Below are 24,713 nucleotides of genomic sequence, written 5' to 3'. Positions count from 1 at the left end.
TACTTACAAGATAGGGACTTTTTGTGTCAATTGGTAACCATGAATCTGAGCGAACTACGATCACATGTGGGGTTCCTCAAGGGTCCATTCTCGGACTACTTCTATTCAACATCTATATGCTACCCCTAGCCCAGATTATGGAACATCACAACATCTCCTATCATACGTATGCCGATGACACACAACTCTATATCTCAGTGTCATCACGTCCCTTACTCTCATTGAGTAACTGTATTCATCAAATCAATGACTGGATGTGTCAGAATTTTCTCCAGCTAAATCCAGAAAAGATAGAGGTATTAATTTTTGACCCTAGAAATGAAAGGGCAAAGATCAGCGCCCACCTTGGCTCTATGTCATTGACAGCTACAAATCAAGCCAGAAATCTTGGTGTTATTATTGACTCAGACCTGAACTTCAACAGCCATTTAAAGTTTATTACTAAATCTGCCTATTACCACCTGAAAAATATAGCTAGAATTAAGGGATTTCTGTCTAAACAAGACATGGAAAAACTTATTCATGCATTCATTTTTAGTAGGTTGGATTATTGCAATGGCTTATTTACAAAAAATCAATCAGACAGCTGCAGCTGATTCAGAACGCTGCCGCCAGAGTCCTTACAAACACCAGGAAACTGGACCGTATTACACCGGTCATTAAATCGCTACACTGGCTTCCTGTGAGTCAAAGAATAGATTCTAAAATCTTACTGCTGGTCTACAAAGCCCCAAATGGTCTCGGACGAAAATACATGCTTGATCTACTGGTTCCCTACGAAGCATCCAGACCCCTTAGGTCATCTGGAACAGGTTTGTTGTCAGGTCAGCTCAAACTGTCAGCTCCTTTAAATCAGGGCTAAAAACACTATTGTTTACTGAAGCGTACTCTTAGATCAAACACTTACCCGCTGTATTCTACTGCCTGTACTTTTAAACTACACACTGCTGATTTATGCCTTTTATTATTCTACTTCTTTTCTTATCCTGACTGTTCAATGTATTGAGCCTGTTTTTATTTTATGTTACTGTATTTTATTATTATCACTATCATTCTCAATTTCTATTTCCCTTTTTAATCGACTGTTTTTATTGTTTTAAATTGTGTCTTGTTGCTTTTAATGTCTCTGTAAAGCACTTTAAATTACCTTGTGTTGAATTGTGCTATACAAATAAACTTGCCTTGCCTTGCCTAGTTTGACAGGGAACAAACTGTGAGTGAATGTTAAAGATTTTTTTTTTCCCCCAGAGGAAGAAATGAAGCTCCGTCCCCAAGGCTGGCCTTTACCGAGGCCCAAAGCAATCCATCACATGGTGGAGGACTTCCTCACAGAGTGGGAGGGTCCCATATCTCATATCCAGCCACTGCGGCACTTCCTCGAGCACTGTGTCCAAACTGACCTCAGGGCCTTCTATGCGGGTAAAGCTGCAAACATTATTCTTAAAATACTAATTTAACACTGATCTGTGTGGGTAACTGCTTAACATTACTGATTAATATAAATCAAGATGTATAAATATATTTGGTTTGTAGCTCATGCAGGATTTATACCTATGTGTGTAGGCTCTGCATAGAGCTGACGCACAAGTATAAATCCTGCGCTACAGAGAGCAGACCAGCAGCATTTATCCCTGATTGTACATCAGATTAGGCGTTTGACTGGTTCCTGTGTTTTCTCATGTCTTTCAGAATCATGTTTTCGCTCATCCCTCACCCACCGAAAGCCGCCGCTGTTTTGTCAGCAAGGATACTTGAAGCATCAGGGTGTCGCTCACAACATGCAGCTGTGGCAACGCGATCATGACGCTGGACTGATGCCTGTTGAGCAGGATGCGGACACATCAGGGGCCGACCCCGCATTCCCCAAATACCTGGCACAAGCTGGAGCCTCTGTGTCTTCAGGACTGAAACTTGACTTGACTTGATTGTTTTACTCGAGCGTGCTAAAGCTCTGTCTACCATGCTGTTAAGGTCCCTCAGACTTGCTAGTTCCAGCACCCATGATAACTCCCTCCATGAGACCAAATATTTTGACAGAATATCATCCTACAGATCAGTGGTTCCCCACATTTATGGCATGTGACCCCTTAAAGGTCCAGTGTGTAGGATTTAGTGGGGATGTACTGACAGAAATTGAATTTAATATGATATAATAAGTGTGTTTTCTTTAGTCTCACCTGAAAATGAGATTTTTTTTTTAGTTATCTTAAAATGAGCCTTCCATGTCTACATAGGGTGCAGGTCCTTATCCACAGAGATTGCCATGTTGCACCGCCATGTTTTTACAGTAGCCCAGAAAACCAATCACTGGCTCTAGATAGGGACATCGAACAATGAACACTGAAGGAATTCAATTCAGGAGAAGTGTCAGCTGGTTGCGATGTGAAATCCTCACCACTAGATGCCACCAAATCTTCCTAAATCTTACACACTGCTCCTTTAAATTACGTCAGTTTCTACCTACAAACTCTCCTCACCTGATGTAAATGTCTCACACTTGACTGTTTCAACCAAAGAGTGACTTTCCTTCTTTATTTTGATCATGCTTTAAGGGGCAAATGATGCAAAATTATCCAATAATTCACAAGAAAAAAAGCAAAGATTAGAGGAAAGATATATCACAGCCCCTCAGGCTGTATCATCATGCAACTTTTTGGGAACCCAGCCCCCACTGCATATCACTGGAGAGGCACCTTATCCCTGGAATGCTCCTTTATTGATATTCCTCACAAAATATTTACATATATATCAGAATATGGCATTTTCATATCATGGAAATCGACATTATATGAATATATATAAGTGGAGGGTGGGTGTTACAGAATGATTATGCGTATATACATTTTACATGATGTTACCTGATTACAGACTGTTTTTTTAATTCAAATAAAAGTGTTTTTGGACCATTATTGCTTTTTCACAGTGTGCATATGTGAACCAATCATTTGTCCGGCCAGAAAACATTGCCGTGCTTATGTTACAGCTTAGGTCTCTCAGACCTGCTGCTTCCAACACCCATAATAAGTCCCGCCACAAGACCAATTTTATTTTATTTTATTTTTTAGAACTTATAGAGCCAAACCCATTGATTAGAAAAATTACATAAATAGATTTTCTTTAAAGGAATAAAAAATAGTAATAATAATTGTCCTCCCCTTTTTTAAAAAACGAATAAACTTTTTTTTTATCACTTGAGCAGCACCTTGTCTCTTGGCTGCTCCCCCTTATTGTTATTCCTCCATAAATATTTATATACATAATAATATGCCTTTTACATATCGTGTAAATCTAAAAATCTAATCATTATTGTGCATATAGACGTTTTACATGATGTAATTTGATGAAACAAGAGGGAATACAACCTGTTTTTAATTCAAATAAACGTGCTCTGTGTAGTATTCAGATTTTTCCAAGGTGCGCATGCGCAAATTAATCATCGGTCCAGCTCAAGGGCTGTCTGATTGGCTGCCCGGTTGCGTTGATCCTATTGGACAGGAGCTAATGAACAACACTGAATCTGATTGGTCGCCAGTGCCCTGACTGTACAATGAGTGTGTATTTTACTACATTGACACAGTAACGTTAAACAGGAGACATTTTGGTGTTGTAAAGGAAGGAGGCTTCTTGTGCGGGTAAAAGAAAACACGTTAACCGGGATGGAGAGACTTTAACGGGGGAGTTTATGAGTGTACGTGCAGTGTAACGTGGCCATGATGTCGCTGACTGCTCACACGTCACATTCAGAGCTGAGCGACATTAAAGATATGTGTATTTCCTTGTCGCCTCGGCAGTAGCACCGCAGTATAAACAGCCTCCATATGTCACGGTGAAGTATGGACGGGTGGAGTCCAATCGTCGCTACAGCCTCGGACAATGAGCGCTCCAGCTCCGAGGGGGAGTACATGGTGGAGCCCGGAGCCGAGGATGAGCCCCGGGAGGCGGCTGGCAGCAGAGAGCAGCGGGGCAACATGGAGAGGATGGACCCCGGGGGGACCGCTGCTGTCGGGTTCGGGATCAGTGGGACCGGGGAGGGTAAGGTGGTGTTAGGTCGGGTCGGACAGAGAGACGATAAAGAGCTCAGGTACCTGCACCTGCTGTGGGAGCCGGGACGAGCCGAGCTGGGAGCCGGTGGGGTGAGCAGTAAGACGGGGAAGGTGATGGGGAGCAGGACCAGGAGGCACCACAGAGCCCTGCGGAACCTCGGTCCTCTGGGGAAAGATATCTATGGTGAGAGACTGTTATATTATCTGATAATTAAGAATATATGTGCGTGTGTTTGTGTGGAGAGAGCCAGGTGTTGGTTACATGTGTTTAGCTTCAAAATACTGATAAAAACTAAAGCTAAAGATGATGTGTATGTACATATTTAGACTTGGTGTCTCATCACTGATGTGTTTTCTTTCAATGATTTTTATTAGGTTTTTCAGTAACAAATAAAGATCTACACTTCAAAACAAGACAAAAACCTGCAATTTTTATCCATTTTAATTATAATTTCATTTAATATGAAAGCTAGGCTGGGTATATGGAGAAATAATGACAATAAAAAACACCTCAATAAATACAGGAATAATTTTATATATATATAAATATGAAAATAACTAAATTAATAAGGAAACAAAAATTCTGAAATAAATAATTAAAAGAATTAAAAAATGCTGGAATAAATAAAACACAGAAAAAAATAAATGCTTAAATGCATACAGAAATGATTAAAAGAATAAATAAATGATGAAATAAATTAAACTAAATGCATAAAAAATAAAAAACAGAAAGAATGATTTCTAAAAAAAAATGAATAACTACACAAATAATTACAAGATTAAATCAATGCTGAGATAAATGCATAAATGGAAAACAAGCAAAAAAAAACCCCTAAAATAAATAATACTGAAACATTTAAAAGAATAACTTAATGCTGAAATAAATGCACACATTGATAACAAAAACAGAATTCTTTTTTTAAAACACATAAAAAATAAATAGAGAAACAAGTAAAAGAATAAATAAATGGTGACATAAATCTCAAACTAAATGCATGAATAAATAAAAACTGAAAAAAAAGATTTCTTAAATAGATCAAATACAGAAAAAAGAAATGCATAAATAAATAAATAGAGAAACAGTTAAAAGAATAAATAAATGTTGAAATAAATACAATACTGTGCTCCGCCGATGAACAGGATACTGTATGTACAGTTGTGATATCAGTGGCTCATCAAACAACACCCTTCTGAAAGTGTAAAACCAGTGAATGAAGCCATTGTTTGCTGCTCTACAATCTGACCCTGTTCATCCAGTCACAAAACAATGTTTACATACTTGTCACTTATCTCCACAGCTGTGAAGAGACTGAGGGAAGCAGCAAACAGCAATGACATCGACACAGGTACGAACAGAGAGGTGATGCAGCAACATGCCTCGCAGGTGGTGTAAGGGAAGGATGTGTGTTTTGCTAATAACATTTTGTTCTTCCAGTTCGAAGGCTCCTGCAAGACGACATCGACCCCTGTGCAGCAGATGACAAGGGAAGGACAGCCCTGCATTTCTCCTCCTGCAACGGCAACGAGAGCATTGGTAGGTTGATGATTAGTGTCAGGACAGTGTCAGAGGAAGTCATGTATGATGCAGCAGGATGTAGTGATGGGTGGAGTGATTCTTCTCACAGTATCGGCTCTTCGAGTTGATTCATGGAAATGAATCAAACACCTCAGGTTTTAATACTTGTTGTAAACTATGGCATCAGTTTCTCTGTGATGCTCCATTATAGTGTGCACGTTGGCCTGCTAGTGCTGCCCGCCCCACAAAACTTCTCTTTAATGCATTACCAGTCATCATGTTTAAGTTTACATTTATAAAGATGAATTATTCATTTGAATGCAGTGATTTAGCATCCTGCTTGTATGCAGGTAGGCTTGACTGTAAGCTCAATGCGATGTTACAGAAATGTCACTGACCAGCGATCTGTTGTTCTTTGAGGGGCAAGTTACCTCTGCAGCTTTGTGCTGCTTTCATGTGGTGTTGGAATAATCTGAAAAATTAGTTTCCGATCACATTTAATGGCGCCCTTGATCCGTGCCCTTTGCTCTTCGTTATCAACATGTTGTATAAACACTCTAAGCAATGTAGCGTCCATGTTGGTTCCACATTACAACTTAAAGCTCATGAACACACTGACGTAAAGAAGGACCATCCAAGGAACATGTGAATTCACCATCGCCCTTGACTTGAGTCCAAGTTAATCGGTCTTCGCTTGTTCTTTCAGTGCCGTTGCTGCATTGCTTTCCACTCTGAGAAAATGGTTAATTCTGGTTCATTCAGTCAGCGTAGCTGTCAGGCTGTCTGTACTCGAGTCCTATTCAGTCAGTTCTCATTGACTCATCATAGCAGGTAGTGTGAGCAGTACCCTATCATAAAAGCGAGTGGGCAGGTGAGAAAAGTTGGGGATTCATGAGCACTCGGCTGTTTGACAGACAGATCTGGTACATACCGGACACTAGGGGCGGGGTAGACATTCATTTCTTAGATAATGGCCTAATCATCAAATCATACCTCTTTGAATCAAATGGAACGGAACTGTGAGGTGCCTGGTGATTCCCCCCACACACAAAAAAAAAGAGTTGTTCAAAAAGACTTGTTTGTTTATTTTAGTCCATTACAAGCAGGGTGGCTGCAGTTTGAAGAGCAGAGTACAAGCAAACACATCCATCTCGCTGTAGCGTCATTGAATGATACACTGAACGTCTCCAAATGTGATGTTCTGTAGCTTTACCCTGTAGTTTTACCACTATAAAAAATTCATAAGTAGAAATTAGTAAATGATATTCTAATAAAGACGACAAGCACAACCCATATTTAACTGTTGCTGTTTTACTCATTACTCTTACTCCCTCCATGGGTGGTGGCTATTGTCAGCCTGCTGCATATGATTATATACATGATTTCTGTCTACACTTCTCTTTATTGGTTTTAGAATCAGTGACAGTTTTGTCCAAATTGTTAATAATTAAATATCCTTTTTCAAACATCCTTTTTTTCCGTCTACAGTGCAGCTGTTGCTGAGCCACGGCGCTGACCCCAACCAGCGAGACAGTCTGGGGAATACCCCCCTCCATCTGGGTAAGAGACAGCAATCACCACGTCTAAAACCTGTAGCACTGTGGTCAGTCATGCATGTGACAGAGGTTTCACTCTGACTCACAGCTGTGCAGCTGCGTCAGCCTCACACCTGCTAACGTGAAGATCAACTTCAGAAAAACATAGAGAAGAATTTAAGTAATGTTTTTACATTCAGGTGTTTGTTTTAAAACCCTTTTTATTCTTGTAATTTGTGTTGATGATTTGAACCTGTGTGTCTGCAGCGGCCTGTACCAACCATGTGCCTGTAATCACCACACTGCTGAGAGGAGGTGAGACCACTGTAGAGGGTTGAATTCTGTCTGTATACATGTGTCCCATTATAGTTAGCTGAAAATCAACAAGAGCAAAATGAACTTTATTCGTTTAAACACAATGTGTGATGAGCCTGTTGACCTGAAGGAGCACAAGTGAGGTCAAATGCATTAAGGAGGGTTATTTTTATTGACTAGCATGATTTAACATGCATGCTTCCAGACTGTACAGCACGGCTAACTTTACTCAGTGCCATTATCCTATGTTTTTGATAATGTGCTGTAATGTTGTCAGGCAGGGGTTTGCACAGTAAGAGTAAGATCCTTTTTGTTTACCCAGAAACAGCCCCAAAATCTCCAACACCAAACCCACCAGACTCCATTTAAATAAAATGTAATTTAAGCATGTATGGAACCAGCATATTTTCACATCTCTCTGGGTGAGTTAGGAGTTTATTTCAATCAAACCAGAGTTGGTGATTGTTGGAACAGTGGAAAGACGAATCAAGATGGTTTCTGTGAGTTTTATTTTGTTTCTGGCGACTTTGAATGATGAGTGATTTAGGATGATAAAATTACTGTTTCTTTAAATGGAGTCTGGTGTGCGTGGCAATGGCAATTTTGGGGCTGTTACTGGTTAAACAAAATGGTCTGGACATTTTTAGTCGAGATAAATTGTCAGTGAGAACATGCCCTGCGTGTCTCCATTGCAGCCTGGCCACTGCTCTGTCTCAATATTGGACAAATTAAAAAAAAGTGTTGTTCCCATTCGTCATTTAGACACAAAAACATTAGAAAAAATGGTCTATGTTTAAAAAAAAATTCTTTAACTCTGGATTTTTAAGTGTATTTGGTGTGAAGAAAGCTACACAGCAACTCTTCAGCATTGTAAAGAATGCTTTGTTTTCTCCCTCGACATAACAGGATGTGACATTTTGTGGGCGTTCCCTTAAATCCCAACTATCTATACCGACACTGATCCTTTATTTAGAGTTAAGAAACTCTAAGTGTGATTGTTATTCAACTTTACTTAAGAAATTCATAGATATTATTTAATAAGCATGTGTAACAGAGAGCTTTGTGCATTTATTGTTTCTGTACAGGAGCCCGTGTTGACGCCCTCGACCGAGCAGGCCGGACCCCTCTGCATCTAGCACGCTCCAAGCTTAATATTCTGCAGGAAGGAGATTCACGCAGCTTAGAAACTCTGAGAGGGGAAGTCACACAGGTAGAGGACACGTTCACGTTCCTGGTTTAGGCCCTGGATAGATACCAACAACTGCATTCTTTTAGAGCGGAAGTGTTGCTGAAGATGTTCATATCTGACTTTCCCTCACAGATCATTCAGATGCTGAGAGAATACCTGAACTTAATGGGTCAGAGTGAAGCTAAAGAGAGGCTGGAGCACATTTCAACACAGCTGCAGCACACGCGCACCAAAGAGCAGGTGAGACGTGCTGAATGATTCTTACACTCACAGGCAGAAAAACATAAATCTATTGTGTCACTAAACTTAATGTGTGTCTTTTTTTTAATAGATCTGCATGTATTGATTATTTATTTTATATTTACAGTATCTATTCTTTCTCTTTTTTCTCAGGTGGATGAAGTAACAGATTTATTGGCCAGTTTTACATCTCTCAGTCTACAGAAACAGAATTTGGGAGATAGGTAGAAGATGAAGTTTATAGAGAGCTGAAGTCCTGCTAGTTTTTCAGAAAGCCTCTGCTCCTCTCGTTTAGGCCAGACAAGCAAATACTGAACCATAATGCTGTTTATTTTCTGTCCATGTTCCAAACTAAGTGTTTATCTGCAGCACTGCTCTACAGGACATTTGAACACCTCGTCATTTTAACAAAGATAACACAGTTATTCTTAGCACCCTCTGATGTGTGGAAGGCCTTAGAGTTGCTCTAATAGTCATGAAATTTGAAATATATATTCCTCTTATCATTCCGGACAAATTTCAAACTGGGTTTCATTAGCTCTGCCCACCTGGAAGTCAGCCATTTTGAATTTGGTGCAGTTTTCATGTTTTTTATGCAAACTCTTTTGAACTCCTCCTGCAGGGTTTATTGGATTCGTTTCAGATTTAGGTGGTGTAACCCTCTGACTAATGTGATGCCAAAATTGTGAAGGAATTGTTGATAGCTTGAATTTTGCTAATGTCATGTGAGAACACGCCATTGTAGGCACTTCACAGGCGTAAGACTTTGATACTTATTCTAAAGGGTTCAGTAGATCTACGTCAAACTTTGGCAGCGTTTCTGTTTTCGTGGAGCGCAGTTGCTGTGGTGGTGAGGCAAATTTTGATGTTTCAACATGACACAGGAAGCTGTGGTAGCTTGACTTTGCATAGTCCAGTCTGCTGCAAATTTCACATGCTGGATAAGAGTCCAGCTGAGCACAGCCGAGCGGCCAACTTCTGCCTGATGAGTGACTGACCTAGGTTTAGCACTCTGTTTACTTGAATGGGGATAGAATAATTAAATCATCCCTTCTAGACTTTTGACGCCGGGGATCTACCGATGGTAGTTCATTTATCGATTTCACCTGTGTATGAAGCGAGTCAGCATAAAATATTCTAGTGTTCAAACTCGCGTGAGTAACGCTATGCCAATATTGCATGAGCATTTGGTGAGTCAATTACATGTAAAGACACAATTAGACGCGATGGATGTGATGCAAAATACTTGAATTAAGTGGCGCAAATGAAGCGAGTACCATGATTTTGGGGCACACTCTAAAGTCAAAATTTCAGCGACCAATTTGCATCATGATAGCTAGTCGGCATTGAAATCCTCCGGGGACGTATGATACCGAGGATGTACCGGCAGAAGTTATTCACGTGTATGAAGATATTATAGCCTTCAAACTCACGCGAGTAACATGACGTGAAAATTTGCATCACGTTTGGTGTGAACACAACATAACATGTATTGTCTGTTTTCAAAATACACTTCCGTTTTCACAGGAATTGTACAGTTTGCATACAGTCTCTTTCAAAATAAAAGCTCTATGTCAGTACATCAGCACAAATTGACTTTTTTTCCAACAACACAGACACGTGGTTGGGCTTAGGAAAAAGAACAGGGTTTGGCTTTATAATCTTACGGGACATGAATGCTGCTCTCCCAGGTGAAAGTCTGTGTTTGTTGGACCCATCCACCACCCCCACTTGACTTTCACTGCCTTAACTTTTGTTCTTGTCCCGCCGCGTTTCCCCCTGACGCCGCCGAGTGCTATTAAAATATAATGGCGAACAGCTGAGTATCATGCCAATGTTAAAGGACGACTTTTTCGACAGTGTCTGACGCCGCAAGTCGCTGCCCAAGCGCTGGATTTGACGACTTTGGAGTGAGACTGGGTTGTCCATCTTTAAAGACAGTCTGTGGTCAACACAAAGTGTGCATGGAGGTGTGAGGGCGGCGACGTTTACGTTTAAAATCGTCATATCAATTGTCGTAGGTAAAGAGAGTATAAATGAACCTTCAGACTGATATTTGAACTGTGCTGACAAAAATATTGCTATCTTGGTTAAAATGAGAAGATGCTCAGATGCTGCAGTGTAGTCGATCTTCACTGAGCTCGTGGACGGAAACAGTATCACGTTCGCCTTTCAGAAGAAGGATAAAGGAAACCCCCCGAGGGAAATAATGTACATTAGGAACAGGAAGCTGGTGGAACAGAAGCCGACCCAGAAGTGCAGCGGGATCTCAGCTCTCTATTGTGTGTGTGTGTGTGTGTGTGTGCTAGAGTGTGCGAGTCACGGCTGTGTTTATGTGCTGACATGTTCTCTCTGCCTGCTGTTATTAGCTCAGCTCTCTGATAATTATGAGACGTGTTTCTCATGAAATGATTCAAACAGTTTTCACTGTTGTATTTTCAGTTTTCTTATGAAGCATCTTTGTATCTCGTTGCCTTTTCTCTTGTACTGCATGTTCTGTTTGTGTGTGAAACCGTACTGTAAAGATTGAGTTTGCTGTCAGTGGAAATGGATTTATGTGATTCAATAAATCAATATGTTTGGCTATATGTGTGAAATATTATCTTTAAGAATCAGAATAAGGTTCATAACGACAGAGTGCTCGGTTGTATACTGATAATATATTGATATCTTGATACTGAAGTGGATATGGTCTTAGATTTTGGATATCAATATTGTGACATCAAAGAAATCACAAGAATAATGAAAAAAGTGAAGGCTGGGATTTCATTTCAAAGTACTGCAACAGTCAAGAACAGTCAGAATCAGAAATTATTGATTTCTGGGAGGAAATTGTGATACATTACAGTGACTGATGGAAAGCATTGAGAATAGACAAAAATATGGACATTATGCTACAATGTTTAACAAAATATGTACAGAAATAAGAATAAGAAATATTTACAGTGCGTGCATCATTCATCAGCCACTTTATTAGGTACACCTTGCTAGCACCAGGTTGGACCCCCTTTTTAATTCTTGGTGTCACAGATTCAACAAGGTGCTGGAAACATTCCTCAGAGATGTTGGTCCATATTGACATGATGACATCACACAGTTGATCCATGATGAGAATCTCCCGTTCCAGCACATCCCAAAGGTGCTCTATTGGACTGAGATCTGGTGACTGTGGAGGCCATTGGAGTACAGTGAACTCATTGTCATGTTTGAGATGATGTGAGCTTTGTGACATGGTGCGTTATCCTGCTGGAAGTAGCCATCAGAAGATGGGTACACTGTGCTCATAAAGGGATGGACACGCTCAGCAACAATACTCAGGTAGGCTGTGGTGTTTAAACCATGCTCAGTTGGTACTAAGAAAATCTCCCCCACACCATTACACCACCAGCAGCAGCCTGAAGCGTTGATACAAGGCAGGATGGATCCATGCTTCCATCTGAATGTGGTTTTTCCAATCTTCTATTGTCCAGTTTTGGTGAGAAAACCCGTGTGAATTGTAGCCTCAGTTTCCTGTTGTTAGCTGACAGGAGTGGCACCTGGTGTGGTCTTCTGCTGCTGTAGCCCATCTGCTTCAAGGTTGGACAAGGTGTTGTTGCTTCAGAGATGCTCTTCTGCACACCTTGGTTGGAACCAGTGCTTATTTGACTTCCTGTTGCCTTTCTATCATCTTGAACCAGTCTGGCCATTCTCCTCTGACCTCTGGCATCAACAAGGCATTTTGGCTCACTGGATATTTTCTCTGTTTGGGACCATCCTCTGTAAACCCTAGAGATGGTCGTCCTCACCATGTCTACATGACTAAATGGTGGAACAGGTGTACCTAATAAAGTGGCCAGTGAGTGTACATTCAAGTGGTGATGGTATGAATAAATTAGGTTCCTGACAGAATATTGTACAGTTGAATTATTGTGCAAGTTAAAACAGGTTTACAAAGAATTATTGTGCCTGATACATGCTGAAGAATATGAGAGATACTTTGAGAAAAATACAGCTAAAATACTTTAAAGTTTAATTTAACACTTATTTAATTTTAACACCAACATATTGAATGGAAGCCTGTTGTAGTAAACACTGGAGTAAACCTGCTGTTATCAGAGTGTTAGCATGCATTGCTAATATGGCTAATATTGCCCTCCGCTGATTGGCTGCGTCTCCAAAGACCCTCCCCTACGTCGACACGTATTGTTGCTTGCCGATAATAAAAGATGGCGGCCGGACCCGCGTAAATTGGAGATCCCGCAGAGGTAGTAAAATCTAATAAACACATTATTTCTTCTCTTCCTGGTGTTTATAATGAACACACGCTATCAGCCCAGAGGAGCTGAAGACCCGGGCAGAGTTAAATGCATGTTCGCCGCTTTATTTAGACACTGGAGCCCACCGCGGCCTAGCTGTGGGCTGTAAGCCTCGGGCTTTCCTGGGTCACTGTGCCCGGAGAGCGGAGGGGAAGCTCAGGGAGACGCGCTCGGGTGCTGGGAATGTTGGGAAGCTAAGGAGTCAAAGTGAACGGAGAGGGGGTGTGTTTGTGTATCTTTATGAAAGTAGGCGGGAAGTTGTTTAGCTTTTATTAGTGTACTCTTTAGTAGGTGACAGACCAAATTATTACTGTAATATAACGCAGCTTTTCCTCATTTAGCAGCTAATGGTGGAGCGTTTCCTCACTTTGTCCAAGTTAAACATCTGCAGCTCCAGTGTTTCTTAGACAGCTGCAGCAGGAATAGTCATAGCAACTCAGTACATGTTTAGTTACCTTTGTTGATGTGTAGGTAACGTTACAAGATGGCATACATGGCCAAATGTATTGTTGTGTAGCATTCAACTGCTCTGATATGTTGATGGACAGAATCATTCACTATCTTATCTTGCATTTGATTTATTTCTTCCTGGTGTTCACTTCACAGGTCAGTGTCCTGCCTTATGTTGTCAGTGACATACTGTGACAGATAACCGTGTTGACAGCAGAGGAGCCATGGCTTTTGAGGAGATCAAGAATAAAGGAGGGATGGGTAATGTCTGCCTTATAAACTACATGCAGCTTTTCCTGTCTTGCTACTCTACAGGCCTGTCAATCACATGTATATTTGCAGTCAGAAACACGATGCGAAATCGTGACAAAACCTTAAAGTGTAACTGCTGCTCCACACATTTGGTTGGGAGGGAAGAACACTAAAAGAGACCCATCACAGTAGAGGCTGTGTTACATGTTGTACTTTTATAGGGACTTTCAGTAGGTTTACATGACATTAGAGAAAATTGTGTCAGTCCGACTAAAACCAGACTGATTATATTTCCTAAAATGTCAGACTGTTCCTTTAGTTAAAGGTCAAATATTTTAGGGGGACTCTGTGGCATCTAGCAATGAGAACCGCTGAGTGCAACTAGCTGAGACTTCTCCTGGTTAGAATTCTTTCAGTGTTCATTTTATCAGGACCTGAATTATCCACAAAGGTCTCTTCCTCTCTGAAACAAATTGACCAGGTGATTAAAACCATTAAAAACACTGAATAAAGTAGTGTCACGTTAGAAAGCAGTGTCTCCTTGATGCTGTTTGGCACGTTGGTACCTGCTAATAGGCGCTCACCTTTTTTCTGTAGCTGTTTTTTTGCACAGAGATCACACTATAGGGCCGCTACAAATTCTCTTCATTATGCCGCCTTTGCAGTTTTACACAGATCAAAACGACGGCAGCATCATGACACTCCAGTGTGTGATTGTAGAAAGCATGCTGGCATCACGGAAGCAAAAGAGGTGTGACATGTAAAACAGAAACGTCAGCCTGTAGTGTGACATAAAGTTACGTGTCGGCAGCGCTTTCTGACCAGTAACAATGGCATAACATGGTAATAACAATCATCTATTATCCCTGTTATATTGTGGCTGATCTCGTCCTCTCGACCTCATTGTTCTCCCAAGTTGTGGACATTTTCAACTGTTGTTCTTCTTAAAGTTAGCTGCTAACTGCTATCAGCTTCTTTTTTAAACCTCTTACTGTGAATTGCAGGCATAACACGTGACCAGAACGTCTCACTCATGCCACCAATGATCAGGTCCTGCCAGCTGTTCCATTTATACACACATCATTTTGGTGTTGTTATCACTTCTAGTGTTGGCTTTAAGGCGAAACAACTCTGTCCCTTCTCTCTAGGATTGTACCTTTTATACAGAACAGCGAGAGTTTTTAACTGGGAGCATATTACCCTCTTCAAAACAAATGGATCTGATGATTTAAACTGGTAAAATTGCAGAAGAAAGTAGTTTCACATTTAAGTAAAATCAGTATTTTTCCAACGTTCTCATTGTGGAGGGGCTGCAAACTACGATGGCTGATGCGAAAATGAGATTGGCTCTGTCTAGAGCCAGAGTTTTGTTTGTTTGTCCTGAGCAACTGTAGAAACATGACGGGCAACGTGGCGATCTCTCTAGACAACAACCCGCTGCCTATGTAGATACAAATGGCTCAATCTAACATAACGAGAACACAGCGATTCTTATTTTCAGGTGATTATATACTGACGAGAACGTACTTTTTATATAATATTCTATTTTTAGTAATATATCCCTCTGAATCCTACACACTGAACTTTTAAGGTTAGGATTATAATTCTCATTTCATGTATTCCAGAAATGGGGATGGATGGAGAGAGGGGCCTTGTAGCTGGTCGTAGCCAGAGAGAGAAGAGGAGGTCGTACAAGGATCTGCTGAGGGAGGAAGAGGAGATCGCTGCTCAGGTCCGAAAATCTTCCAAGAAGAGGCCCAAGGTAAGTTGTCCGTCCACAGTAACCTCACCTCAGGGTTAAATGTCACAGAAAGCATTTAAAGGGATAGTCTGGATCTTTTGTTTTACAATCAGGCACTTATCCATAGTCTGTGTGTTACCTACAGTGGATGTCAGTTTGCACGCCCCCGGTTTGGAGAAGCAGGCAGGAGTGCCAACATGGAAGCTAAATGATGCACTGCTGTTTAGCCACCTAAAGAAATTGATATCATTTTAAGTGTACGCTGTATTTAGAATATTTTCACTGCTTTACCTTGCTTGACGTTAGTTATGGTGTAACTAAACATTTGAACGTATGTATTAAACTGTAAATGGAAAACTGATGTGTTATTCCAATCAGGATTCAGAGCTGTTCATGCTCGGATCTGACTCGCACAAAAAGAAGAAGAAACATAGTGATGACTACTATTACCGAGGTGAGAGGTTGATATATCGTAATCATCTTTTAATTTTACTGACTGTCACTGTATTAACTATTTTCTTCTTGTCCTTTATTGTCCAGACCACGATGGTTCAGGTCCACCTCCCCACAAGAAGAGGCACAAATCGGCAGACCGCTCCCCTACTCTCTCATCGCCCTCATCCTCCCACCCGACAGACACAGCGATGGGCCTCCTGCAGGCCATCACCTCGCCGCTGGCCACGGGTTCTGACCCCAGCCCCCACTTGCACAAGAAACCCTCCTACCCGCCCTTCTCCTCACACTCCTCCAAGGACCGCAAACGTGAGAGCAGCAGCGGCAGCGGAAGCAAAGGGAGCCACTCCTTCTCCCACTCCCGCCCCGTGTCATCATCGTCATCTTCCTCCAAGAAGCACTCCTCCTCGTCCTCAAAGTCGTCTCTGTTCCACGGTGGAGCTCCCAAAGAGGAACCCCTGACGTTACGTGAAGCTGACGGGCTGAAGATGAAGCTCATCATGTCGCCAGAGAAAGAGGAAGGAGAAAGCTTCCCGTTCACGCCACATTCATCCAAATCAGGCGGAAAGAAAGAGAAGGACAGAGACAGGATGCAGCTCTCAAAGTCGCCCAAGAAGAAGATACAGCAGAGTCGAGATCCGCTGCCTGTAGTGGGGAAAGAGGTGGAGGTGGAAGGTAAGATAAACCTAAGTTATCTTTCTGTTTGTGTCCACATTTAAACTGTGCTGACTGTATAGATCTTCTGCCTGTGAAGCTTCCGTGTTTTAGATTTTGTAGCTTCTTTGCTGTGACATTTATATTTGAAGCTTTGTCTACTGTCATGGCCACAACTTTGTGTCCTGTCCTGTTCCTCTGGCAGTCCACAACGAGCTCACTGTATCTGCTGATATTGAGCTTCACGTGATTGTCATTGCTCCATGTGACAAAGCTCTCTATTAGTTCTCTGTACTCCTGTAAAAATAGTCTCTAAGTGAAGACAGCGTGTTTCTCACTGGACATTATTTACTGGAATCATACAAGTACGTACACTTAATATGTTCTATTAAATTCCTTTAAAGTCTTCACTATGTGTCTCATGAGTCTGGACAGATGTGTATGAAAGCTGTAACTTGACTGGCTCATGGAGGCACAGAGCCGTGAGGCGGTAATTCTGATTTTGTTTACTAATATTCAAAGCTGTGTTCTGTGTTGTGTAGGTCACTATGGAGGCGGCATGGGAGATGATAGCTCTTCATCTGGAGGTGAACTGGAGGCTGGTGAACTGGTTATAGATGATTCATACACACACCTGTCCAAAAAGAAGAAGAAGAGCAAAAAAAGCAAGAAGAAGAAGGACAAAGAAAAAGACAGAGACAAGGAGAAGAGTGGGAAGGACAAGAAGCACAGTAAAGGATTCGGAGGTGAGTTTATCGTTAGTTAAATATTAACAAGTATGTTGTAGTTGTCCATAAAACTGCTGTGTGGTTTGTTTGTGTGAACAGATTTTTTAATGACGTCTGTACTGCAGTTGTATCAACACCTTTATCTTTGTATGACATTGTTCAGACTCATCGAGGGACCACAGTCACTCCCATCCCACCGTCACTCACAGCGCTGTCGGTCCAATGTACGCCATGGGCACTCCCGTCCCTCCGCACCATCATCAAGGCAACGATGGCGTGACGGAGAAGAAGAAGAAGAAAGAAGACAAAGATCGGGGAAAGCACAAGAAGGATAAAGATAAGGTGAGATGCTGTTCAGTCGTCTTTCTGCAGGGTTGGTAAGTAAATCTGATAAATTAGCTCTGAACGCCAAAAATCTCAAATAATGGTTTTCAAGAAATCAACAACCCCACTGAACGTCCTTGTTTAACTTCATTGTAACATTATTTTATTTAACTTTATTATAATAGAACTTCATTGTCCGTGTCATGCAACTTTTCTCTGTCCTCTCTCAGCCCAAGAAGAAGTCGATCACAACAGCCTATCAGGTGTTTTGTAAGGAGTACAGGGTCAACATTAATGCAGAACAGCCGGGACTAGGTGGGTACTGACACTGGTTTACATATTGTCCTTTTAAATATCACTAAAATACACATTTTAATGAGTCATGTGTTGTTATGTCTGATGTGCAGTCTTTGGTGAGCTAAGTAAAAAGTTAGCGGAGGTGTGGAAGGGGATGCCTGAGAAAGACAAACTGGTACGTTTTTCTCATTTGTAATTAATATTGGAAAAGCTTTTGATTATGTTCTTCTGCAGCTCTGGCGGTTCACTGAATGTCCTCTGTTTGCTGTGTGCAGGTTTGGAGGCAGAAGGCTCAGTATCTGCAGCACAAACTGAACAAAGCTGAAGCCACCACAGTCAAACACAAGAGCGCCACCGAGGGCAAAAGCAAAGGTATCTTCACCCTGTTTCACACTCAGTTACCTGTAAATTAGCGGGATAAGCTTTCAGCCAGTGATTTTCACGATTCAAACATGCGCTACAATCAGGAACATGACATGACAGAATGAACGGGGCAAGAGACAGTCCAGCAGATGGTGGTAATGCAACACTAATATCTGCCCACTGCCATAAAACAGAACAACAGAAGAAGTAGTATGTGTATGGAGGACGTCTCTTAGTATTTTCAGGAATGAGGAGCTGTTTCTCTGTGGCGCCAGTGTTCTTGTTTTTAATTTTCGAAAAGATAACGAGACAGTGTTGTTTTTGTTTCCTGCTTAAATCAGAAAAACGCGTTTAAACCATGAACAAGTTGTGGATTCAAATAAGTCATGAGCAGAGTCACCTGATAGGTTGGTTCGCTCAGTGTTAAAGCGTCTTACCTCAGGCTCATCTAACCTTATACGTGCTTGGCCCTGCAATTTTACTACTTTCATTCACAGCAGTCATACTGACATTTTCCCTAAAATGTCAAAAGGTTATGAGGGGGAAAATTGGCGGTACAGACGACCCGAAACATCTATTTCCACTTTTGGAATTTAAGCAATGAAATTTTGATTGTTCTAAAAAAGGAACCAGTTAGTAGCAGGGTTGCAGCGGTATGAGATTTTCATGGTACGATAATTGTCTAACCTTAAGGAATGAAAACAGAAAGGTTATTTTCGGCTAAACAAATGTTTTATTACTTTAATTGAAACTATTTTGTTAATGGAAGTATGTGTAAAAACTCTCTCCTATAATAATATAATAATAATAACTATAATAAAGGTGAGACTGAACGTCCAGTTGTATTTTTTCAGTTTTGTAGATAAGCAAATGTGCACGGTATGATAACCATCAGCTTTTATATCATGGTATACCTTGAAACTGGTGTATCACTGCAACCCTAGTTTGTAGTTCATTTAAAGGCACTATGTGTAACAATTTCAGTTGTTCTTTGAGACAAACCAATTTTGCAGTCAGTGTGTCCTAGCACATGTGTATTTACCTCCATCAGTGTATCTACGTATGTCTGTAAGCTTCAAAATTCTCATTTACGTATACATTGTGACAGGTGTCTCATCATGTACGTGCGCCATCTTGAAAATACAAGCACGCACAGGGACATACTTGAGAAATAGGAATTGCCTTTTGTGTTTTCACTTGTCGGTTTCTAGTTTCCGACTGCAGGTAGAGTGACGAAAAGCAGCAGCAAGCAGGCTAGTGCCGGTGCATTTGAAAAAAGGCAAAAAGGCAACGTGACCGGCGATTTCAAAAAACGAGGGTCAACATCCGGGTAGCCTTTCCTGAGTGGAGAGAGCTGCTGAAGGAGAATCACAGCTAACAGCGGCTAACAGCTGTTAGCGACCAGCGCCACTAACAGCTGTTAGCCACTGCTAGTGCTATTAGTGGTGCTGGTTGCTAACAGCTGTTAGCGACGCAGTGTTGCGAGGAGAGGGATGAGGTGTGTGAGGTTGAGCCACTTGTCAGTTGTCAAAAGACAAGTCGTGATTGGTTTGTTTCGATTTACACCCGCCCCAACAGGGGCAGCCAGCATGGTGAGGAGGGGGTTTGTCAACTCATGTGGCGTGTGTCTGTATGAGCCTGAATGAATACTCCATCAAGTATCGGATGACATGGTTTCATCAATCATATTATCATAGCTTTTTGGTACACAGCAGCTACCGTTGTTGCAATACGTGTTTGAAACAATGAGGCGCTAGATTGTGCTATCTGTTTGAATGCAAAATACGATCTCAACACTAGATGGGAGAAATTCCTACACAGTGCCCGTTTAAGAAACCTGTCTTATTTTCCCTTTTTATACATTTAGTAATGTCATTACTCAATTAATCGATGGATCATTTGATAGAATACTTCACTACAAAGATAATCCATAGCTGCAGTCCTGTCCTGTTCTCATAACTGTCTTTAAACTGTGTTTGGTGATGAAAGTTGTAGGAACGGCAACAGGGATGGTGTCACCGAACAGAGCGCCTGGCACTTTGTCTCTGTCCCCTGCACGAGTCCCAGACGTTGATCCCATCGATGCAGCAGCTCACCTGCAGCTGCTCGGAGAGTCCCTGTCCCTGATTGGACACCGGCTACAGGAAACAGAGGTAAGCTTCAACATGCAAGTGTGTGCAGTGGATTTAACATGTATTCTCCACACCAGTGGATCACACGAAAGACAGCATATTAGTAGACTCAGAAAAGTCAAATCTAAAAAATAGACAATGTTTTATTACTTTGCGGTGGAAAAAGTGAGTCATGTGACTGTTTCTGTGTGTTAGGGGATGGTTGCCGTGTCCGGGAGTCTGTCTGTACTTCTGGACTCCATCTTGTGTGCGCTGGGCCCGCTGACGTGTCTCACAGCACAGATACCACAGTTAAACGGATGTCCTCGAAACGTCCTGGTAAAGTATTTACAGTTATAAACGTATGAATGAAATGACTGTTGGTGCAGTTTTATATACATTAATTTCCCCCTTGACAGCATCATGTGCTTCCTCATTACCTTCCTCTAACAAAGCTTCTCTCTCTTCACTTTCTATCAGTCGAATACGTTGGACAACATCGCCTACATCATGCCTGGGCTGTGAGCACAGGCTGGTAGTCAAAGTGGAGTTGACACATTTGACTGGAGCGAACATTTACAGGAGTGACCCTTGGACTTTAATTTAAGCCACTCGCCTGGCATCTGAAAACTTGGATATTTCTAGTGTCAACATGTTTTTAAAGTGTATTTTTTTAAAAACCTTGTTCTCTTAATTTTCTAATTGTTATATTTTTAAATGAAACATTTTACTGAACACGTTCTCGGCATGTCAGCTTAGTTTTGCTGTTGTACAGTGTGCTGTTGTACGAACGAGTGTGTGCTTGTGTGTGCTGTACGGAGTGTGAGGGTTTCCACTGGTGCCGGTCCACGTCTCCTGGAAGATTTTAATATCCCAGACACATGGGAGAAACTCCAGTCAGATAATATCCACGTTAATTAAGCTTAAAATCAATAGTTCTGTTACGTCATGTAAACAAACCTTGTACCTATCAGCTGTGTGCTCCAGATCAACTGGAGACGTGACCACTTAAAGATGGGTGAGTACTGTCTTCACACGTTTTCTTTTTAAACAGAAAACCAGGGTTGGGTACAGTTCACATTCAAAAACTGGTCCAGATACCTGGAATTTGTTACATTACGTTTTTTGGTACTTTGTAATAACAAGAATATAATTTCTGAACAAGCTGCAGGGGTGACGTCGTTTGCTAAAACGCAGTCCTGCTCCTCAGCTCTGTTCCAGTCACACATTAAGCTAATCTGCCGTCTCTGCCTGCTTGTGTTTGTGTCTGCTCGACCAGACCACTGAGTTTGGTGGCTGGAACCCGTCTTCAATGTGCTTTATCGCTCTCTAGGCCAAAACACACCTGCTGTAAACGGTGCGCGTCAAAAAAATCCAGCCTCACCGACCCCAGAATTAAATGCAACGTTCCCCCAACTCACTCTCTGCTTGAAAAAAAAGTCCAACTGTAACGACACCGCTGCAGCGCTCGAGGCTTTTCAGGACATTCCAATAGAAAACAGTTCAGTCAGACTGACGCTCACTCGTGTTGCGTTCAGTAAGGACAGGGAGCAAATTATTTTCACTGGACATTATGATCAATATGTCGGATTTCAACAGATCTTCCAGGTCAAAACTGTCAGTACTGTATAACGAGACCCAGATGAGTGTATGTGTGCATTTGTTTACTGCTGTTGTTAAAAGGAAACCCTGTTGTCTCATGTGTTTCTGTCTAATGTTGTGTTCGCACCGGGCGCAAATAAAACATTTCGCAATTTAATTACATGTAAAGTCAACGTAAAGATGGGGTTAGACTCGAATCCCTGCCAGGCAGCACGCTGGACTCCGTGGATGCAACACGAATGACGTGAAGTTCACAAAATAAGTGGTGCGAATTAAGCGACGAGCGATTTCGCGCCACGTACTTACTTGTGAGAGTCGAATTTCAGTGAACAGTTCGAGCCGTAATAGCCAATCAGCTTTGAGATCCTGCAGGGATGTATGACACCGATGACGTACCTGCAGAAGTTCATGTGTCGACTTAGCAATTTCATGCACGTATGAGGCGAGTCAACAAGTATTTTTGTAGCGTTCAAGTAATGCAGCGTGAAAAATTTGCGTTGCTGTTGGCGTGAACACAACATGTAAAACAATTCATGCAAGTCAGTTACATGTTAAGTCAATGTGAAGACACAAGTAGACATGAATTCCCACCAGGCGGCGTGATGGACGAGATGGACCTGTTGGACGAGACGCAAATGACGCCAAATACGGGAAATAAACAGTGTGAATGACGCCACTAGTAGCGTGATTTCGCTTTATATGCTTATTTGAGAGTTGAAAAATCTGAACCTTGACGTATGATGGCAAGGGCGTACCGGCAGTTCATTCGTCGATTCAGCGGTTTCATGTGCGTATGACATGAGTTATTCACGCAAAATATTCTAGCGTTCAAACTGGTGCCATTAAAATTTGCATCACGTTTGGTGTGAACACAACAGTGACTAAAGGGAACAACGATTTTTGAAATTGGGTCAATATTAAGTGAGACAGCTGCAGCCATGAAACAGGCTGCAATGTAAGCACTCTGCGCAGTATCGCATCGCCAGGTTATGTCCACTAAAAGTGCTTGGTCTTGTGTCTGACCGACTCAAATTTAAGTGTCCAACAAAGAAGAAAAAAAGTTCTTCTTGACTTTGGCTCGATGTGGTCTGTTTGTTATTGTGTCTAACCAAGTCTCGCTTCAGGAGGAGTCTCGTTCTGAAGTCTTTCCAGTTGAGTTGTTGCAGGAAGACAATAAACAGACCAGATCAAAAAAAATGTTTTTGTCACTGTAGGGATCCTTTCTGTAATGTCCAACACTTACTATAACAATCTGATCCTGTCAGTGACAAAACAAACTTTAGTTTACGTACATTGACGGTGCACATTGCAGCCTGTTTCATGGCTGCAGCGCTATGTCTTAATACCAAACCAGTTAAAAACCTGTTGTTCCTGTTTGTCACAAAACTTGTTAAAATATGTCCAGGTTGAAAAACACCAGTTTCCAGTATGACTGTTGCGTGTTCTGTACGTGTCTACATGTTGATTTTTTTTTTTACTGAACTGTACAGGAAGTCATTTGGACGTCATCATCATGACGATGTAATATTTATGACAGCAGCTGCTTAGTTTTTATTTCACCATGTTAACAAGTGCTGTCACGCCTTGCTGTTTTATACATTTGATATCTTACTGTGCACATTTAGGTTCACGCTGCTCTGTAGGAAAGTGATAGAAAACAACCTTTAGGTGCAACTTTGTTTTAATCAGGAGCTGAAACAAATCACTGTCACACATTTAACAACATGGCAACATTAAAACTGTTCCCAAACTCAGCTTATGCTTTTTTTGTCTTGGATGGAAATGTCAGTTGTTCGGGTTATCTTAGGATAGATCGCCACGGGAAATGTAGACATTCATGCTGGCAAGAGGATGAATCCTGATGACTCTGGTGATCCTCTAGAGCGACTGTGAGGTTCACTTTTTTTGTGAAATATCTGGAGAACCTTTGAATGGACTTTGCCTCACAACCTTCTTTCCATCTTTCCTTCATTGAATTTAACTCAGTGTTGAACTCCTGATCTTACGAACAACAAACGTTTTTAGAATATTGCGAAAAAATATTTGATGAAACCCCCTGATGTGAAATGAACTGTTTGTGTTTGTTTGTTTGTTTCCCTAGTGTCCATTCTTACTTTATTTATTACAACAATTCTAGACAGATATGTATTTGATGTTTTAATGATCTAACTTTCAGCTTTTGTAGACTGTCGCTCATCTTTCATTGCATTTTCTTTTCAGCTCTCATGTTTTGTCGTGTTCTGGTTTTATACCTTTTGTTTTTTGTACATTGTGTTCACCAACGTTTAAATGCTTCGATCAAGGCACAGTGACATCATCAAAATGCAAATAAGCATGACGATTTTTTGTGACTTTTTGCGCTGTAGTGCAAGGATCTCTGTTTGGAAAGGAGCCAAAAACAAACAAAATAAACAGAAAGGCTTTTGTTAGGACACATTGAGGCAGCCTGACTTCATTCTCAGGATGCCATCTGTGGCGGCCAGAGCACAAGTAGTGTTTTTTTAATCAGCTAGGTGTTTATTTGCTCACCGAAGGCATTAAATGTACCAGGGCCGCTACTGTCTGTGAGCTGTTCATTGTGGCCACCGGCTGCTTCGAGGTAACT

General features: G+C 41.4%; 4 protein-coding genes across 11 annotated transcripts in view; 3 read left to right on the top strand and 1 right to left on the bottom strand.

The window, feature by feature from the left end:
• foxred2 (FAD-dependent oxidoreductase domain containing 2) overlaps positions 1 to 2,909 on the top strand; it is a 32,967-nt gene extending 30,058 nt beyond the window's left edge. The window contains exon 11 of the mRNA XM_049560703.1: positions 1,972 to 2,909. The gene's annotated coding sequence lies outside the window, so the exon portion shown is untranslated. The remainder of the gene's footprint in view (positions 1 to 1,971) is intronic.
• ankrd54 (ankyrin repeat domain 54) overlaps positions 1 to 11,417 on the top strand; it is a 44,189-nt gene extending 32,772 nt beyond the window's left edge. For 5 of the 8 annotated variants that reach the window (XM_049560695.1, XM_049560691.1, XM_049560693.1 and 2 more), the window contains 2 exons: positions 1,249 to 1,419; positions 1,690 to 2,909. In XM_049560695.1, coding sequence (XP_049416652.1) covers positions 1,249 to 1,419; positions 1,690 to 1,925 — 407 coding nt within the window. In that variant the 3' untranslated portion in view covers positions 1,926 to 2,909. Of the gene's footprint in view, positions 1 to 1,248; positions 1,420 to 1,689; positions 2,910 to 3,573; positions 4,228 to 5,341; positions 5,390 to 5,478; positions 5,578 to 7,047; positions 7,120 to 7,361; positions 7,410 to 8,494; positions 8,620 to 8,730; positions 8,839 to 8,991 lie in introns of those variants that run through there. The other 3 variants (XM_049560697.1, XM_049560698.1, XM_049560699.1) reach the window with 3 other exon arrangements.
• Positions 1 to 24,713, bottom strand: part of kri1 (KRI1 homolog) — a 602,835-nt gene that overhangs the window by 404,421 nt on the left and 173,701 nt on the right. The gene's annotated exons all lie outside the window — the stretch shown is intronic.
• On the top strand, positions 13,021 to 24,336 carry hmgxb4a (HMG box domain containing 4a). Its single transcript, XM_049560731.1, has 13 exons — positions 13,021 to 13,082; positions 13,740 to 13,844; positions 15,461 to 15,597; positions 15,955 to 16,030; positions 16,117 to 16,704; positions 17,226 to 17,429; positions 17,575 to 17,753; positions 17,966 to 18,050; positions 18,143 to 18,207; positions 18,308 to 18,404; positions 20,385 to 20,548; positions 20,723 to 20,845; positions 20,987 to 24,336. The coding sequence occupies exons 2-13, from the start codon at positions 13,808 to 13,810 to the stop codon at positions 21,029 to 21,031; spliced, it is 1,800 nt and encodes a 599-aa protein (XP_049416688.1). The 5' UTR covers positions 13,021 to 13,082; positions 13,740 to 13,807; the 3' UTR covers positions 21,032 to 24,336.

The sequence above is a fragment of the Epinephelus fuscoguttatus genome, linkage group LG19 (genome assembly GCF_011397635.1).
Source record: "Epinephelus fuscoguttatus linkage group LG19, E.fuscoguttatus.final_Chr_v1".
NCBI lineage: Eukaryota > Metazoa > Chordata > Actinopteri > Perciformes > Serranidae > Epinephelus > Epinephelus fuscoguttatus.
This window is presented reverse-complemented; position numbering and strand designations above follow the sequence as displayed.